Source organism: Corapipo altera, unplaced genomic scaffold (assembly GCF_003945725.1).
Source record: "Corapipo altera isolate COAL_440 unplaced genomic scaffold, ASM394572v1 113, whole genome shotgun sequence".
Taxonomy (NCBI): Eukaryota; Metazoa; Chordata; class Aves; order Passeriformes; family Pipridae; genus Corapipo; species Corapipo altera.
In genome coordinates this window covers 6,260,768-6,279,576 of record NW_020884895.1, presented here as the reverse complement: position 1 = coordinate 6,279,576, position 18,809 = coordinate 6,260,768, and the positions used below count along the sequence as shown (strand labels likewise).

At 36.3% G+C, this 18,809-nt stretch overlaps 1 protein-coding gene across 9 annotated transcripts in view; it reads left to right on the top strand.

The window, feature by feature from the left end:
* NAALADL2 (N-acetylated alpha-linked acidic dipeptidase like 2) overlaps positions 1-18,809 on the top strand; it is a 473,876-nt gene that overhangs the window by 324,957 nt on the left and 130,110 nt on the right. For all 9 annotated transcript variants that reach the window (XM_027647488.1, XM_027647489.1, XM_027647490.1 and 6 more), the window contains one exon: positions 779-929. In XM_027647488.1, coding sequence (XP_027503289.1) covers positions 779-929 — 151 coding nt within the window. The remainder of the gene's footprint in view (positions 1-778; positions 930-18,809) is intronic.

The window sequence follows — 18,809 nt, the reverse complement described above, 5'->3', positions numbered from 1 at the left end:
GGGTTTTTAAATTTTATTTTATTATTTTAATTATCTGTAAACTCTTTGTATTTTCTGTCTTAATTGAAGACTGTGTCCAGAAATCCTGTGCCAGTGTATGCAAACATCCAGTGTGTGCTCTGTGTGTGTCCTTGAGGAGGTAAACTAAGGAAAAATGTCTTAGATATGTGGAGGATCAACTCAAGATGTTTTAGTGAGATTAGTTTCAAAACTGAGGCATTTTCAGGGTGGTATTTATATCACATGAAAATCTGTTAGGGTTGTAAGCCGAGCAAGTGTCCAATGAGCAGGGAGAAAAGTGACTCCAGTCATATCTCTTTGTGTATGTGACGGAATCATGGCAAGTACATCCTCTGAAGGAAATCTCCAACACACCACCCTTCTCTGTCAAAATAAAAGAGGTGAAAACGCAGCAGTTTCAAATCTCAAATGCAACTGTAGTCATTCTTAGCACTGTGTTTCCTCTAAATGCTACATGCTATGTAAAAGTAAGATTTTTTTTTTTTGTCATTAGACTTTGAAAGAAGCTCTTGACATGAGTTGGGAAACATGACTTCAAATAGTTTTCGGGGGGGTTGATTTTGTCTTTTCATAACTACTGGTTCTATGCTACCAATGCTGTGACACTGCCCCTGTCTTTAACTGGTTTGTACAGAGCATTGTGTGGTGAGAGCTTGATGCATGGTAAAGCCTCTATCTCAACATTCATTTAAACAAATCATAATGTGTTCTGGCATTGCTGTTGTTAATAGTCACCTGTGTTGGTTTGCTCCCCCAGCTTTCCCTGCTGGAAGATGTAGGCTTTGGTGGTGTTCTTCTTTACGCTGACCCTTGTGACTTACCAAAGACCACAGATCTTGCTGATAAAGCTTTTATGGTTTCCTTGAACAGCGGAGGAGATCCATCAACACCTGGCTATGCCAGTATTGGTAAGTACTGTTCAAGGCATATTCAGTTAATGGACATTTTCATTCTCTGTAGATTTTAAGTATGGGAGTTAAAACACTAAGCCAAATCCTGCCTGAAATAGAAGCTCTGAGTAAGGGAGCGTGTAATGCAGCGTGGCTTAGAGGATGGAATCCAGTCTCAAAAGTGCTTTGAGCTCTTGGCACAAAGTCTGCACTCTAAATAATTTATTTTATTGCTTTTTGTATTTGAGTATTCACACGCTGAACCATTATTACTGACTGCTTATTCTTATCCCATGAAAAAAAAAGGCTGTGAAGTCCTGATCCAGTGGTTTCTGAGCAGGTTTCATGGGATCTGTCCCCACCAAAAGAAGTATTCCCTTCATTCTGTCTTCCACTTTTATTCCATTGTTAATGGAAACTTATGGTCAATAGGTGCAAGCGCAGTGTGAACAGACATTTATATTTGAAAAGTTTTGAGAAAAAGAATAATATTTATAGTATCTGTGTGCAATTATCACTTGAATAGGATGTGTTCATTTAACCTTGCCTCAGTTCTACCTGGATAGACTTGGTTATCAATTATGCTTCTCTAGGTGCGTGTATTTTCAAAGGATGGGAAATAGAGAATTGATTTCAAGGAATGGCATAGTCTTACATAACTTTATGTGGTTGTTTTGTTGTTTGTTTTTTTTTTAAAGCAATGCTAACAATAAATAGAAGCAGCAGCATATTTGACTTGCATGTGCTACTTAAATCTCCAATCTGGCAGTTCAGTGAATGTCTGTTCTGCTTCTCTGCAATGTTTTCAGCTTTTACAGCTTTTTTACTATCTAACTATTTGGAAATGTATTAAACAGCAGTCTATGAGTTTGTGACAAGGCTTCATCAAGAATATTTTGTCCGGTTACTAGCTCAGACATCTAAAGTCTGACTTGAGTTGGCACTAAATCAACTGAGGCAATGCTGAGATACTTCATGACTAGAATGGCAGAAAATAGAAATATTTGCCTGGTTGTCAAAGAGGGGTGTTAGCTGTTCACAGCATGAATGCCTTGACAGCTCAGTGGGAAAGAAATTGCACATTTTCTCAATGTCTCAGTGTACCTGACCCAGTGTTCTTAAAAGTGCCCTGGGAGCTACAGAGGTAAATATAACACTCTTCAAGCTTTATTCTTGCTCATTTCATGGAGCTGTTTGAGCAACAGTTTGTCGTGTATCTGTCTGGCTGACTCCTTAATGTTTTATTTACCCTACATGAAAAGTAAAGCTAATTAAAACAGATATACTAACATGAAGGTGCCACTTCAGTGTCTAAACCTTATGTGTTGGTTTTCTGTCAGTAAAAGATCTCATTGGCAGTGTGCATTCCAATCTCCAGTTTAGGAAAAAGAAGCTTAATTATGTGGAGAATGGTGTTGTAAGTACATCGATGGCTTGTCTGTGGTTTTAAGTCTTTGAGCAATGTTCATAAGCAGGAGGAGAACACGTTCTAAAATCATTTATATTTTAATCATTGAATGCAATGATGAGCTGGAAAGAGCTCAAAGGAATACTTGAGGAAACTCTCTTTTATGGTTCTGTCAGTGAAAGGTAGATCAGATGGAAATAATTTCCGTGTTTCTGATGATGACTTTTCTTCTCTGGAGACTCTGAACCAACTTGGTTAGAGATAGCTTATGCCTGGGACAAATACAGACACATCTGGAGCCCAGCCTTTTCCCTGAGGGATGCACTTGCACACACTGTAGTTAAACTGCCTAAGTGTGCAATAAAATAGCCAAAGAGCCCAGGTTGCCCCTTTCGCTTTGATTCACTGAGTATAATATACACTACAAGAGACTTTATTGGAAGCTCCTGCTTAAGTTACTGGCATATCTTTGGCACCATCTGCACTTCACACTTTGCCAGTAGAACTGTTACTATCACTATCTCAGGGACTGCTCCTACCACCATTCTCCCTTTTACTGGGAAATTCCTAGTAAAATGAGTGATCCAAAGCTGTATTCACTGTATTCAGTGAATAAAAGGTAGAAAACCTGTATTTTCATGCTGCTGCCTATGTTTTTCATGTTCTGAAAACAATTTTCTCTGTGTTATCAGAGCACTGGAATGCTTCAGTTTTTTCCTAGAAAAAAAGTCTTCAGGAAAAGATCTTTTCTCAAAGTTGGCAGCATTAAAAATGGGATTTATTTAATAATTCAGAGAGAATTTTGAAATTCTCATGAGCTTTCAGCTCAAATTTTCTGTTTCATGAAGATTAAATGCTACACTACTGTATATTAATTATTTTGAATGTATAGAAATAGCTTGAGGATGAGTTTGAGATACCAACTACCTATGAGTGAGATGATTTTATTGATCTCTGTTTAACAAAGGGAAAAAAGTGATGATGACAAGGGGAAGTGAACAGCACTTATATAAAAGTTTCTCCTTCTCTGTTTCATAATTTAATTCTTCTGTTCTTAAGACTCTTCCATTCCTGTGTCATCTCAGTCCTGAAACAATTGTATGAGCCTTTGTGAGCATCAGTTCTGTTTTCGTGATTCTGATTGCCAAAGACTAGTGTCCTAAATTTTTAGAAATCTTTCTTCTGTGTTCCTGCTTTTGAATTTAAACAGATCCAGGGGGTGAAACTTAAGGAATTAAACACATGGGATTAAGAAGCCTGAGATAAGAGGCATATGTGGCAAAAAATTATCCCGAAAATAAAGTTTAGAAGAACAGCATAAAACTTGAGTGACTTCCCCATCTACTTTTCTTTTTCCATTTTGACTTTTTGACTGCTGCACTTCTTTCACCCACCTTTGTATGGCAGACACATATTAGATTTCTCCATCACTAGACTTCAGAGCTGTTTTAAATCAAATTTGTTTCCGCACAAGAAACGGCTCAGTAAACAAAAATATGGATAGAATCTATTTGTCAATCCTGGTATGTAAATAGAAAAGTGGCATTGTGATAAACATTAAGAACCCTGCCCATGAGATAAGGTGCCTCGTAATAAAATCCCTATCTGTGCAGTGGGGGAATGGAAAATATTTCATGAAGAATTCAGATGGCATCATAGAAAATACTGTGAGCTTAAAACTGCTGAAATATAACAGCTGTAAAATACAATCTTATGGTATCAGCTGGAGTTTCAAGTGTAATGTTATTTTAGAGAATTGTTATGCAGAGGTTATGCAGTATGAAAAAGGGGTGTGTTTTGAAATAGTCCCTGCTTTGAGTCATTGTAACAGCTTGTCATGTGAGCCATATTACAGGAATTTGGGTGAAAAAATCAGTGACACGGGGGAAAATGCTTGGTTCCCTATAATTGTGACTAGTGAACGTTATTTAGACAGAGGAATTGACACAAGCATTCCTCAAACATTGCTAATAAGGTTAGATTTCATAAGGGACAAGGAAAGCAAGGAATTTCTGAAGTGTTGATCCGCTGCAGGCCACAGCTGAGGCCATTGGCGAAGTCAGTGATGCCTCTGAAAACATATTTGAGAGAGGAAAAAACCGATGGAGAGAAAGGGAAGTGAAACTGAGCCTGGAAAAGGGCAATGCGGAGATGCTGTTCTAGTCTTTTTGGTTTTGTTTCTCACTATCCAATATGTTTTAATTGGCAATTGCTGACACTCAGCATTGATGATAATTGATAAGTGATCTCCCTGTATTTACTGTGATCAGTGATTTTTTCCATCTTATTTTCCCCTCTGTCCTCTTGGGTAGAGGGAATGAAAGCACAGCTGGGTAGGTGTCTGGAACCTGGCTAAGGTTTACCAACCACACTGTTCAACTAAAGTTAAACACCAAATATGTATCCTAAAAACCCCATGTCATTTACCTCTTTAGTCTTGTGTCATTCTTAAATGGAGCTTAGCCAGTTCGTCCACAGCAAACACAGGGAACTACTGCCACTGCTTGGGGTATGGGTAAAGAGGTACATGCTGTGATGGAAATGTGTGCCTACTTTATTTTTAGTCAGCCCTGTGATTCTGTATGCTTAGATGTGTCCTGCCTAATAATCTCAGTTTGTCCTTACTGTCCTTTACTTCATGATATTTTACTCCTCTGAAGTAACAAGCTGAGCAGAAGTGAGCTGGAAAATAGCACATTGTGTCGTGGTTTTAACCATGCATATGCAACATATGTTCTAAAATGTTTTGTTATAAATCATCATGACTTTTTACAAGATGTCCTCAGCCCTGGTTTGTCTGTTCTTTTAAAGAACAAAACAGAGTGACAAGAATATATTTTCTGTGCTTGCCTTTGCAGCTGTGGAAATGATTCTGGGAATATATTTTTTTTTTTTTCTTTTCAAAATGCATGTTTATTTTCAGCTAATAACATCAGATAAATGCATTGTGAAGATAATCTGATGTAAAGTGAGTGTCTACATTCAGGTGTCTGGATATTGCTCTTTTATTTTCCTTAAGGACAGACAGAAACTAGTGAAAAAGAAAAGCTAAAGTTCCATATTATAATTCAGGTGTGAGTATATATATGTTTACATGTACTCTTGATCATTTTATTTTGTACTTATGACATAATTTTAGGGGTTGCCATAAAAAAATCACACACTTTATCATAGCAACTACAGTGCTCTGTCTGATATACTATGTTTTTTTTCTGAATGAAAAAAAATCTGTGCTAATGCAATAGAGAGGTAAATCTTTGGAAAATGCTGGCTTTTGAGTAGTGAGCACAGTAAGTAATAATTTCAGCAGATTTTCTATAATACATGTAGCACTAATAGTTCAAAAGGTGTCTGAATCCATGATCTGCCTCTTCAGATTTTGCAGGATATAATAAAGCAACTAAATTTCTATGTAAGTACCAAATTACGTACTCTCAGGTTTTTCTGGATTTATGGGTTTTAGTTTTTCCTGCTGTCTGGCTTTCAGTTCGTGTTACATGTATTTTAAACTGAGAGTTAGTTGGACATCAAGATAATTTAGGCTCACAGGTTTGAATGAGTGAACCTCTGTATTGTATGTCAGATATCATTTTGTCTTCTACTAAGCTGCCTGTAATTTTTTATTGTTGGGGGGAGGAAGCAAATTTGAATTGAAAATGCTGTGATTTTTTTAATTAGAGTATTATAGGAAGAGAGGAGAAATCTCTGCCAATGGTACTGCGATGGCTTGCTAGCAGTATTTTTATCATTTGATTCCTGCAAATGCCATAGTGAAACATATCAAAACTTTTTCTCTGTTTCAATCAAAAAATTATTAAAAATGTGAATTTAGAAGTAGAATGTACAAGTGGTGAACACCAAATTATTTGAAAACAACAAATCAGCACTTTCTGTGCTGCAAAATTAGTTCAGTGGAAAAAATACAGACTAAATGCTTCCTGATACCTTGTAAGTTGACTTCTCAATATTTCTGACATTTCAGACAGTTTCAAACTACTGCTAAATGGCCTTGACTGACTACAGAACATTTTCCAGTGAAGCCACTTTTTCTCTCATCCAGCAAAAGTAACATTTTGAGTGGTGTCCAGGTTAGATTTTTGAAGCTACTGAATTTGCGAGTAAATTTAGCATATTTAAATCTTTTGTCCAATCATGACTGAAACTAATCCTGCCATAGCTTTACTGACACCATGTTGCAGCTCAACATAATTTGTGCAAGTGAGCTAATTTGTGATGTGCTCACAAGACAGCAAACATCAACTGCATGGCAGTGAGTCTGTCTGGTGTCTTGGAATCTGCTGCTACAGGGGTCCCTGCAGAGTCTGGTTGAAGTCAAATGTCTTTCCATGGGATAAGAATTTGGGATGGGGAATGTTTTTTATAACGTCAGGAAGTTTTTTTAGAGGACTCCCATATACATCTGTTTGTATATGGGAATGATGTCATTAAGCAGATGAGACAGGATATTGTGAGGAAATACTTTATGTTTGTGGGTGAGGAAAGGAATTACTTTTGTTTGCAAAGGCAGAGGGGTGGATAGTGGTGTGTTTGCTCATGTAGCAATATATAACCATCCATTTTAAGAAAAAAAAAGCTCTGACCTGACTCTCAACTCAAGGCCAAATTTATGGACCACTTGCTCTGTGGGCAGCCATTTGATACATAACACCCTTCTCTGGCATTACTGTGGTTTCTTCTAGTCCTGTGTCCTTCCACAGTCTTTTCCAGTGGCTTCAGTGTGTTTCAAGTGAGGGTTGTTTCCTTTCAGAGCCCAATTAATCTAATGTTACTTGAGACTTTTTCATCCAGCAGTGTCCAGCAGATGGGCAGGAAAGTTTAGCAGTGTTTGTACGTGAAATTTGAGTTTATAGCAAAAACATGCATAGAAATAGCAAACCAATACAGGCCTTTTCAGGTTTTGGTAACTGCATCCTGTAAACACATTTTTTTGTTCATTGCAACTGAAACACTTGCTTACACCAATATCAAACTGGTGACTATAAGCAAGGAACAGTGGTATTGCCCCAGAAAGGGCTAAGAACAGTAGGTAGTAGTAACTTTTTGAGTGGACTTCATTTTGTAGGCTCCAAAACTCTGGTTTTATTATTACAATAAAACAACCTCAGTGTTATAGGCCTACTTTTCCTGTGTTTCTCATAGTTGAGTCTAATTATCACCTTCTTCCATTGCAGGTGATATGTTGTACATTCTGAAAAAATATACCTGTCAAAATTTAAAAGATTCACTCCAAATAACACTGCTAAGGCATTTTAGATTTAAAACTGGCTGTTAAGTTTTCAATGAAGACTTAGGTTCAATTAAAAGAAATGCTGGGTGGCAGAATGTTTTTGTGAATTTAAGCTGATTTTAGTGGACTTTTAAGTGTTAATTTAGTTTTGTATGCAGAAAGGGAATTTTAAAAATCCATTAATTTCAGTTTAAATTTTAAGAAATATTGAATTTTCCTCTTCTGTGTAAAAGTAATGAAATATAGGGAAGAGGTAAAAAGGTTAAGTGAATGAGCAACTTGAACATATTGAGCTCAACTCATTATTAGTTGTGCCTTTTTCCTAATTGATTTTGTTTGTACAAAGCAAGTGTTTTGGAGAAGACTGTGCTTTATTCAAGCATCCTGCTAAGATGACACATCAGAGTAAAAAGCAGGCACTTCTGGTAGGTTGTACTAGTTATTAATGCTGCTGTAATTGCCAGAAACACAATTGTCTCAAGTACAAACTCTGGTCAGATTGAACCAATAACTTTACTGAAGGGAAAAATGTCAGACCAGAATGATTGTAAAGCAGTTTAGATACCCCTCATAGGAAGATAAAGCAAATACTAGATATAGATACGTGTATATATGTGTATACACATACACACACACATATATATAAAGGGACTGTATTTGCTAATAAAGCCTAGCTAACTTTCCCATGGATTTGTGTGTATCTGTAATACCATGGTATTTTTTTCCTCCTAATGCTCCTGTGCTCGAGTTGGGATACTAAATGTAACTCTTACATATTGCAGTTAACACCTGCAAATGCACCTGCACAGTATCAGGAGCACCATAAAATCAACTGGCTGATTGTTTAAGCAATTAAAGATATAATTAGTTTTATAATTGAATTTTTTTTCCTAGTACAGTTTGAATACTGAAAGCCAGAATAAACCAAACCGTCTTTAATTTGACTTGATCTCTGTTCCAGCCCACTGCTTTACCATACCCAGCAGCTGCATAAAAAAGATAATAGCACCTCTTCCTGCTTTCAGACAGGTAGGAACTCCCCCAGAAGAAAACCTAATCATCATAAAGTGGAGATGTGGAAAATACTTTATTGTCGCATAAATGTGTACTATCACATTATGTAGTATTGATCTGCAGAACACTAAAATGCATAAGTAATTCACTACAGTTTGGGGTGACAGAAGAATGCTTGGCCCAAAGGAACTGATAAAAGATGGGAAGCAGGGGATGGGAAAGAGGAGAGTCTGTTGTGATGGTTTAGTTGGTTAGCAAAGGACATCATAAGTGGTGAAGGGAGCTTGTGAAACAACAGGGTATATAGTAAATGTACATAGAATGTGATCAAAATTGGGGAGTGATTTCAGCAACTCCAGAGTATGATGGATCATGGAGTGATTGGGATGTGCCCAATACTGATGTCAGTAAAGGGATCACAGACCTTAGCACAGGAGAAAAGACTAGAGCAAGTTGGCCTGGGGCACTGTCCAGGAAATTATTTCCAAGCTTATTTGCTCTGTTACCTTCACATCAACTAATGTATGGCTGATTGCAGATCCACCTTCTTGGAAGGTGATACAAATGATATTTCCTTTTGTTATATCCTCAGGAACCTCTTCCCATCACCAGGAACTTGCTAAGATTTTTATGGCCTCAGTGTGACATCCATGAGTTCCCTCCTCGCTCAGGGTTCCCAGCCCATCAGGACTTGCCCTGATGAGTGAATTTACTAGTTTAGAATTTAGAATTCTAAACTAGTTTAAATTCCTCTAACTAGTGCTTTCTGCTTCTGTCATGCTGCTCAACATCACAAGCTACACTTGTTTTGCAGTTTGGATGCTGAAGGTTCCTTAGGTATGGCAGAATGTAGCCTTGGAAAATGCGTTTGGAACATGGAAGAGGTGAGGCACTGTGTCCTGTGTTTAGTGGATGAGTGGAGTTTCCCCTCCCTAGTTAACCTCCACTGCATGGTCTTTAGGTGAGATGTTATGAACCCCTGTGGACAAGTTGCCTAAGTACACTCGATATAACTGGAGGTGTAGTGATTTTGTGATTAAGGAATATGAGAATTTACTGCTGCTGGCACAAATTTGCAAGACTTTTAATTAAGAGACTGCATCAGTTTTGATGCAAATATGTTCTCTCCTTTCTTCTAGAAAAACATTTTTAAATGCTCCAGTGTTTGCTCTGTGAAAATGTGGAGCTTCATTTTGGGAAAGGGATAGTACTGGAAAAAATTCTTGGGAGTAGAGATGGTCAAGGGCCAGCTGTGCAATAGAAGAGAATTTCATAAATGTGAGAGAATGTCTCTGACAAGGAGGGAGTCACGGCTTTCAGATCTTCTTTCTTCAGTGCTTTTAGAGTGTCCTGTATGCAGTGATGCCAGTCAATATTTGCTGTGTGGTGGGTACTATACCAGAATGAGAAACAGTCAATTTGTTGCCAGATGCTTTTGTTATCTGACATGTTTTTCATGTGCAAAAACAGGCACTGAGAATGATCTGAATAACCCTCTGAAACTTTAATAACTGTTTCAGTTACAATTAAGACAAGTTTTTGCACAAAATGTGTGTAACTTCCAATACTTCTTATGTGGTAATTTTAGATAGCTGACAGGTGGGTCTATTGAGTTAGTGGGGAAAAAAAGACTGAAGCCTCTTGGGTTGTTTAAAACCTTGTCAAAGTCATAGATCTTTTAGAATAATGATACAATGATTTGCATATTTATTTAAAATATTGTGCTATAGGGACCACCCTTTACAAAATATGTAATGAAGAAATTAGGCAGCTTGTGCTGCCTAATTGGGAGGGAATATTTTTTTTTCTTATAGCAGATGTCAGTTAAAGCTGACACATGGTGACAATCTATTCCTTTCTGGTATGATGCTCGTAACAAGGAGACTAATTTTAGAACAACTGGTCTACTCGTGTTTAAAAATGCCTACGTTTGTTGGGCTTTTTCTTCTTGATTTCCAAGCATCAGTGGTCTTTCAACTCGTCCACTGTGTGATTTCTGCCAAGCCTAGTTTAATCCATGACTGCAAGGGATTTTCAGCAGTATTTTGCATACTCTGGGAGAACTGAACCACGCGATGCAGTCTTCAGCAATTAGAACTTAGGCAGTAGTAATTTTTGGATATTATAAAGTCCATTTTGTTTACTGTAGTAGTAAATGAAGTGTAAAAGTGAGCTAAAACTAAGAATTAATTCCTTTGTACTCTGTTCCCTATCAAACCTGCTGCATTAGATGTACTTTCAAGTTTTGCCAGTAAGAGGCAAAGTATTTCTCTAGGCAGGAGTATTATATGCTGATAATCCACTGAAAAAAAAAAGAGATACAACACCTGGCATGGACTGTCTTGAGGAATGATTTAAAAGCTACCTGGAAAGAGAGAATATAGGATTTGCAAAGATTGTATGAGTGGAATATGTCTTGACTTAACATTAGGTGACTCTTGTAAGAAGAGTTGTATAAAGGTTATATGGATAATTTCATGGAAGTCTTTTTGGTTTGTTTGGGTTTTTTTTCTAAAGGGATGTGGTTGGACGGCATGAAATTCAGTAATACCAAAAATATAGGCCTTAAGTAGCTACTACTGTGTTGGATTAATTATCCTTTGTAGTCACATTTTATTTGTAAACCTTAGATCCTTTTACCTCTTTTTAATATTAGCATTCTGTTTTTTAAGTGAAAGAATTGCCTTCTGAGCATCAGGATAGTGCAGGAAGTGTCCTGCCCAGAAGTGCAGCTTGATTGCTGTTTAATAAATAAATAAAAAAATCCCCAAACACAATGCAAATGAGGAAAACATGCATGGATTTTAAGTAGGTGTCATAGTTGTTAGGCATGACTTATGCTTTTTACATAATTTTTGTTTGTTAGTACAACATGTCAAAGCATAGCAAATAAGTATGCTTAAAACATTTAGAAGCAGTAGTCTGGTCAGCAATGTTTTCCAGAAGTTACAGCTTCGATTTTTTTCTTTGAGGTTCTTGCAGTTTTATCTTGTTAGGCAAAACACATCTTGTGTTTCTAAAGTCTGGATTTATCCTCTGATTTACACAATGGACCTGTAATTCTGAACTCTGAAGCACTGATTTAGGAATCAGTGCTTTAAGATAAGATTTAGTTACATCTCTCATTTGCTTTATAAAATGAAAAGCTGAATTGCAAATCCTATAATAGATTTACAAATCCTAAAGCATATGTAGAAATACTGCAAGAGATTTACAAATCGTAACACAAATCATAATAAAGTGATTTATAGCTTTACAAATCTGTGCTCATTTCTAAGTTAAAATCCCTGTGATCCTAACAGAGATCATTATTGAATATTAGCATCTCTTCTGTTTTGGGTCAGATTATGATTTTTTTTCTACAGGATTAATGTTTATTAAAATATTTTGCCTCCATTTCTCCTTCAACTTTGTAGAATAAAAAAAATTAAAAGGCAACATGCCCTGAACAGAGGAGAGAAGCTGTCATTCACAGAAGCTGTTACAAAAACTGTTCCCTGGTGGTCCTGTTATAGCACAAATGGGTAACTGAAACTTGCATGAAAGTACTGTTATTTTTTAAGATGTTTCTCTCCATGTACATTCACTATGGGACAGTTTGTGAACAGTCATTTTAATGTCTTGGATTGCCTTAAAAGGAGAAAAATCCTAGCTTTCATTTTCCATTGTTTTTTTCTTTGACTTTGTTGTGCTTTGAGTATATGAGTACTGTGAATACTAGATTTCCTGTTGGGGGTGCAAACAATGGGACAGATTGCACAGAGAACTTGTGTCCCAGAGAAGACACACTGAAAACAGTGGGACCTGAGCAACTTGATCTGACCCTGTTTTGAGCAGGTTGGACTGGGTGATCTCCAGAGGTCCTTTCCCACCTGAACTGTTCTATGATTCTGTGAGCAGGTAATATTTTAAAATGAGTTCAGTCTGGCAGCCAGTTTTTTGCTGACACAGATATTAAGAAAAAAATAACAATATAAGTGATCTCTGACAGGATGGCCTAAAAGAACCTGGGAACTGTGACAGGAAGCCAGAAAGCTCCAGAGTTGTTATACCTTATAATGTTCTCCCTTGTAGTCCAGCTGGTAAGTCCTGTCTGTCTGTAACACTTTTGGAAAAGATGTCTGTATGATTGGAAGGGAAACAAAACACTGAAATCAGTATAAGAAAAAAATAACAGGGCCTGAACAGGTTCTGCACAGTTTTCTCAGTGTTTAAATTCTGACCCAAAACATTAATTAACAAAATGAGATGGTCATTTTAACTAGAACTCAGCTTTTTTTGAGTCAAGTATTATGGAATTATTGTGGTATTCAAATCACCTCTTATTATCATCTATGTCATGTTTCATTTCCCAGTCTTCACTCTTGATCAGTAATTTCAGGACTTCAGTCTTTCTGAGGGCAGAGAACAAGATGCTTTGTTCATTGGTAGTATGCAACCATTTAAATTAAAATAGAAGAAAACTTCTGTGACAGTTCTATTGTAATTGGCAAAGTAAGAAGTGACTGATTCACCTGATTTAACATGTCCATCTAATGCAATTACAGCCAAATGGCAAGTGTTCATTCCCCACCTAATCTAAAGAATAAAAAATAGCAGTAATTGTCAGAATGAGTGAATGTTTTCTGTGTGCTTTAACTCTGAAGAGAGAATTGGATGGATGAAATGTGGGTACTTATTACATTCTGTAGATTGCAGGCATTAAAGAAGGTTTCTCAGACAGTACTGGGTGCTGTGCAGTGAGGAAGATGACAGGATGAAATCTAATTCTAGAATTTTTACTAAGAAGTTTCTGATGTGGTGATAAATATGTTAGTTATCTGACATACTCCGTAACTCTTGATGATATTACCTTTTTCTCTGACTTTAAGGAATTGTCTTGGTAGTTCATAAGTAGTTTTTGAGAGTGCTGAAGAAATTACGTCATCTGATTAGGAGATAGATCCAGTAGTTCTGATAAAAAAAAAAAAAGATAAAAGACTAAAAGAAACCTTGAGGTCCAGTAGTGTTTGTGTTATCTGCTTCAACATCTCACAAGTCTTTGTGATTCTTTTATGGAGGAGAATCCATGAAAAGCTACAGGGAGGTTTTCTGGAAGGTCAGTTGCAGTGACCACCGTACTATTGTGGTAGGTGCCACGGTTGCTGCATGGTGTTCAAAGTTAATATTTCAACATGGAAACAAGTTGTCACTCCTGGAAGAAATGCTTGCTTTGTTAATTTTGTTGCTCAAGACTTTGGGCACAGGTAAGTTACTCTGAGCCTTAGGCATTTCTGCTTTCACTATATTGCTGTGGCTAAGTTCTCGTGAATAAAGTAGTTGTCTGACAGTCAGGTTCATCAGTAGGTTTTCTGAAATATGGGATTGCTTGTGTAGCATTAGGTACCAATTGTACTATCTGTATGTCAGGATCTGTAGATCTTTTCTTTAGCTGTGTCTGATAGGCCAGTAAAGTAGAGCTATTAGTAGCTGTGCACTGATATCCAAATAATAGTTGGTCTTGATAAGAAGGTATGTGTGATCACGAACTGGCTTAAAAACATGACTTTGCAATACCCAGATTCTGTCTTCCAGTAAGACTCTAGATACCTACTGCTTGTTCACTGAAGAATTAAATTGTTATAATTATTGTTTCTCAGTCTCTTTAAAAAAAAAAACTTTAAAAGGCTCACAGATAATCTGAGTAGCAAATTGATGTGTATTTTATACACAGTTTATCTAGGAAGCCTTGCAAGTAAGGAAAAATCCCCTATTTTGGGCAGTTATTGACTTTTTCATATCATTGTACTGACAAGTTAGAACAATGCTTAATTGGTTGTCACATGTTTAAAGAACAAATGTTGAGATTTGGAATTCCTGAACACCAGAGATATTACTTTTCCCATTTTATAAGTTGTGCAGAGAAGTGCACAGAGGTCAAATGATTAATCCTTCCTGACCATAAACATAGATGGAGACACATACTGATTCCTGGATTCATTCTTTTTGCCCATTGGAATATGCTGCTTTTCCTTTGCACTCCTTTTGGTTTATTTGCTGCATGAATGTAGAGATGTTATTGTATTTTAGTGGAAATTTTACTCTTAGTGGAAATAACAATAATGCTTTATCTGATTAATTAAAAAAAGTTTAAGAAGTAGATGATTTATCTTACAATATATATTTATCTTACAATATATTATCTTGTTTATCCTATAATATATTTAGAACCAATCCTTAGTAACATGATTTAGGGGACCCTGCTTGAGCAGGGAGGTTGGACTAGATGACCTCCAGTGATCCCTTACAACCTCACCATTTCTGTGATTCTGTGAAGGCAAATGGGTTGGCTAAAAGATGCCCTCATGACACAACTATCTTTGCAAATTGGCTGATTATAGGTTGGTGAAATTATTTATGGCTTCAAAACTGGAGAGGTTTAATAGTTTAGTAATTATTATAAAAGAAATTGCCTCCAACTCAAACACATATTGTCATTTGTGGAGCTGAATTTAAACTCATGTTGAAATTTTTATCCTAAAAAAAAAAAAAAAAAAAAGAGGAAAAAAGGAGTAAAGCAGAGGGAGTAAAAGAAACTGAATGTTTAAATAAATACCCATAAAACATCCAGATACAGACCTGAGGCACTAATGTGTACTGGGCTAGATTTTGATGTGAGCTTGTTTCTGTTCAAAATATGAAAACATGGATTTCCCTTTTAGCTAAAAGCTGATGGATTTTTTTTCATATATCCATGCTTAAATAACGTAGAAGAAAGAGTCTATAGCCTTAAGTTTCAGTGAGGAAAAGGATGGTTTATTCTGAACTACATTAGTAGAATTTACCAAGCAATATTCAGGATGATTTAGGGCTTGAAGGGGCACTTTTACAGCTGAATTACCTTTCTTATTCTAACTGTAATTGTGCCCATACATTGTGTCTCTGACTGGATGTGGGTGCTAATGTCAGCAGTAGTGCCTGTGGTGATTTGAGTGTGAGACCAATTAGAAGCACAAATGGGTAATTAGAGCTCCGATATATTTAGGTAGTGTATAGCAAACTCACCTACTTCTGTTTCAGGTTATGCCTTCCTTGGTACTGTAAATTAGACTGTAGGACACTTCTGAAAGGAGTGTATGGAAGGAAATATATCTTGCAGCTTCTAATATTGCCTTTTGACATTGCACTGATGGATAAAGATGCTCTAATTGTTATGGAGTGCTTCCTAAAAAGTGCTGATGACTCTTCAGTCCATTGATCTGATTGAGGTTGGTGGCTGTTCAACATCTTGCATGTGTAATTTGAAAAAACTAAGCTTTATTCAGTAAATTGTTCTCAACTAGAGACTGTTAATGTTCTAATTGCAGAGAATGATTTGCTCATCCAGAAAAGTGCAATTCACAGGGCATGTCTGCCACTTACTTGAACTAAAGAGAGGAAGGAAATGCCTGACACCTGTGGAAGGAAAGCTTCAGTTGTTTCAGAAATGTCAGGCAAAATGTCAGGGTTGAGAATATCAGGCCAGTGACTTGTATGTTCTATTGATGGTGTGTTTTTCTTATGCTTCCGTCAGTCATTTTCTTTGAATTAGCATCTCTTGTCCTTTATTTTTGTGTCAGTGAAGAAAACTTTAATGTTCCCACTATTAAATGCTTGCTATAGATTAAATCCTCTTTACCTTTTCCAATTCCTTTGTTGTGTTTTAGCCAACTGCTGGATGTTTTAGTGCAGGGGCTTAAAATTGGAACAATAATCCAGCTGAGACTTTGTGTGCTTGAATAACTGAGCTGTGAATGTACCCCATATAGGGGATTCACACTGCATAGTTGCTTTCAGGATAAAAACTTATTTGTGTATATGTGAGGGTACAGTGGCAAATTTTGCTTGGAAAACAGGTTTTGTGTCCACTTGGGTACTATTAATGCTATTTAAAAAATGCCTTTCAAAAACACGTCTACATATTTTTGGTTTTGCTTAGATTTAATAAAAGAATAGAGCTAGTGGATTTACTAGATTTTCAGGATATTATTAGACAGGAAATTACTGGATAGTACTGGAAATCCTTGATAATTGCTGGAAAGTTTGATAATTAATAAGTGATTATAATTTTTTATGATTCAGTCATGACAATTATCAAAGATAGTTTAGGGTTAAGATAATTTTGATTAAATTTATGATGTTCAATCTGGAGAACTAATTTCAGGATCAGTTGTAAAATGTGTGAGTTTAGTTAATGGCAGCAGGTACACGGATTTCTGTTGATCTAAGAAAAGCTTAAATTATTTAAGGTTAGAGGAAACTCCATTACCTCTGACCAATTTACTTGAAAGTTTGGATTTCTTTAGGTAATATTTTTCAATGTCAAATGTCTACTTAAGTGGCTTCAGTAGTTAAATTATCCCATGAGCAACTTTGCATGTTTCTTATGACCTCAGGGTGGCCATGCACTGGGGTGTTTCGTGTTCATTTGTTTTATCCCCTTGGCTGTAGATGTATGAATGGCTTTCTCTGCTTCATCATCCTGAGCAGTGATTCCTTCTTCTGTTCTGGTTTACAGATTCTTTAAAGACTTCCTTCCTGCTAATTTTATCCATAGGTAATCATCCAAGATAAAAACAAAGAGCAAAAGCTATTTTTGCTAGCATGGCACGTATTTTTTTTTTTCCTTCCAATTATGTATTTTAAAAGTCCTAAAATGAGAAATCCATAAATCTGTTACTTAAAATATTAATTTTTACTTCATTACATATTTGAAATTCATTCCTTATAGCTCTTTGTACAATTTAAATTAAATGTTGCCTAGAGCTTAAACTTAACAGTGGTTTTCAGCAGGTTTCTTAGTATATCCAAGATGGATCTCACATAGACATTATTATTACTTACAATCCTGTATTGCAAGTTGAAATAATAAACCAAAAATAAAAATCTTACAGGGAAATTGCAGTTTGACAATTTCTTAGAGCAAACCTGAAATATTTGCAGATACTCACTGAGACTCTCAGTGTACAGTATTGCTGATAATCACCCCTATCCTAATAGCTATGGTAGTCTAAAAAGTTTGAGCTTTTCAGGGAAAACAGATGAATTATCATAAGGAAGATTGTTTTGTTGAAGTCAAAATCTGAAGTCATGTACTTAGCAATCAGTGCAAAACAAAGCAAGTACTTAATTCTTCATTTGAGAAGAGTATTTTCCTTTTTCTCACACTCTCAAACTGTGCCCTGGAAATCTTTTAATGGAATGTGACATAACAGAACTACAGGTATGGCAGTCCCAGCCTGCAGCACAATTCAGTGGTGCAGCATCAGGCCTGTTCTTTGCAGCTGCAAGAATTATGTACTTGCTTTGTTTTGCACTGATTGCTGAGTGTGTTCTTACTCTAAGCACAGGGCAACATTTCTTTTAAATAACCTGCCTCTCTCGTTAGTTCTCAGTATTTTATCATAGAATCATAAAACTTTAAAGATACTTTATCTTATGAGTTTTGCCCTTTCCCATCTGGCACTCGTTGTTTATGAAGAAAATTTTGCTTTGAAAATTAAAAAGGTCACTTTGTTTATTTTTTCTTTTTGCAGAAAATATGTCTTTGTTGTACACTGTGCAGATTACTCAACAGAATTCTTCACGCTGTCAATATGTCAACCCCATTACATGTGTTTTTTGAAATAAATGGCTAATTAGACAATCTTCAGGAGACATTAGGAAACATCTAGGCAACAATAAAATTTCTCTTTCCGCTGTCAAAGTGCTTTACCTCTTAATTAGCTAAAATAGGTTCTGTCCTATCTGGTTGCCTGTATTGTTGAGGTGCATGTTACAGCATGTCAGAGGTATGTGTTTTTCCATATATTTGTACCAATATAGTATTGACAACTCAAGTTCTTTTGTTCCTCACTGTAATCTTTGATGTCCTTTACTACTTCACTTGAAAGATAACATGTTGACTACTTCAAATCTCTGCACATTCCACCCAGGAAGCTAGATCAAGAGTATGTTAATTTTATAATTTTCTTACCTTCTGTTAAACGTTTTAAGGCAAAAATTTTCCCTCTAGAAAGGTTGAGGTGTTCTAATTTGTCTGATATGTTAAAGTCCTTTTGTTTCACTGGAAAACTGGTTTGAGTTTTATAAAAGCCCAAATACATACTGAAGAGTGAAGTCTGATATTCCAAATAGACGTGAGATTATCTGCTCCTTCTTTCAAGTTATAGATGGAAAAAAAAAAAAAAGTTACACATAACAGTGTTTG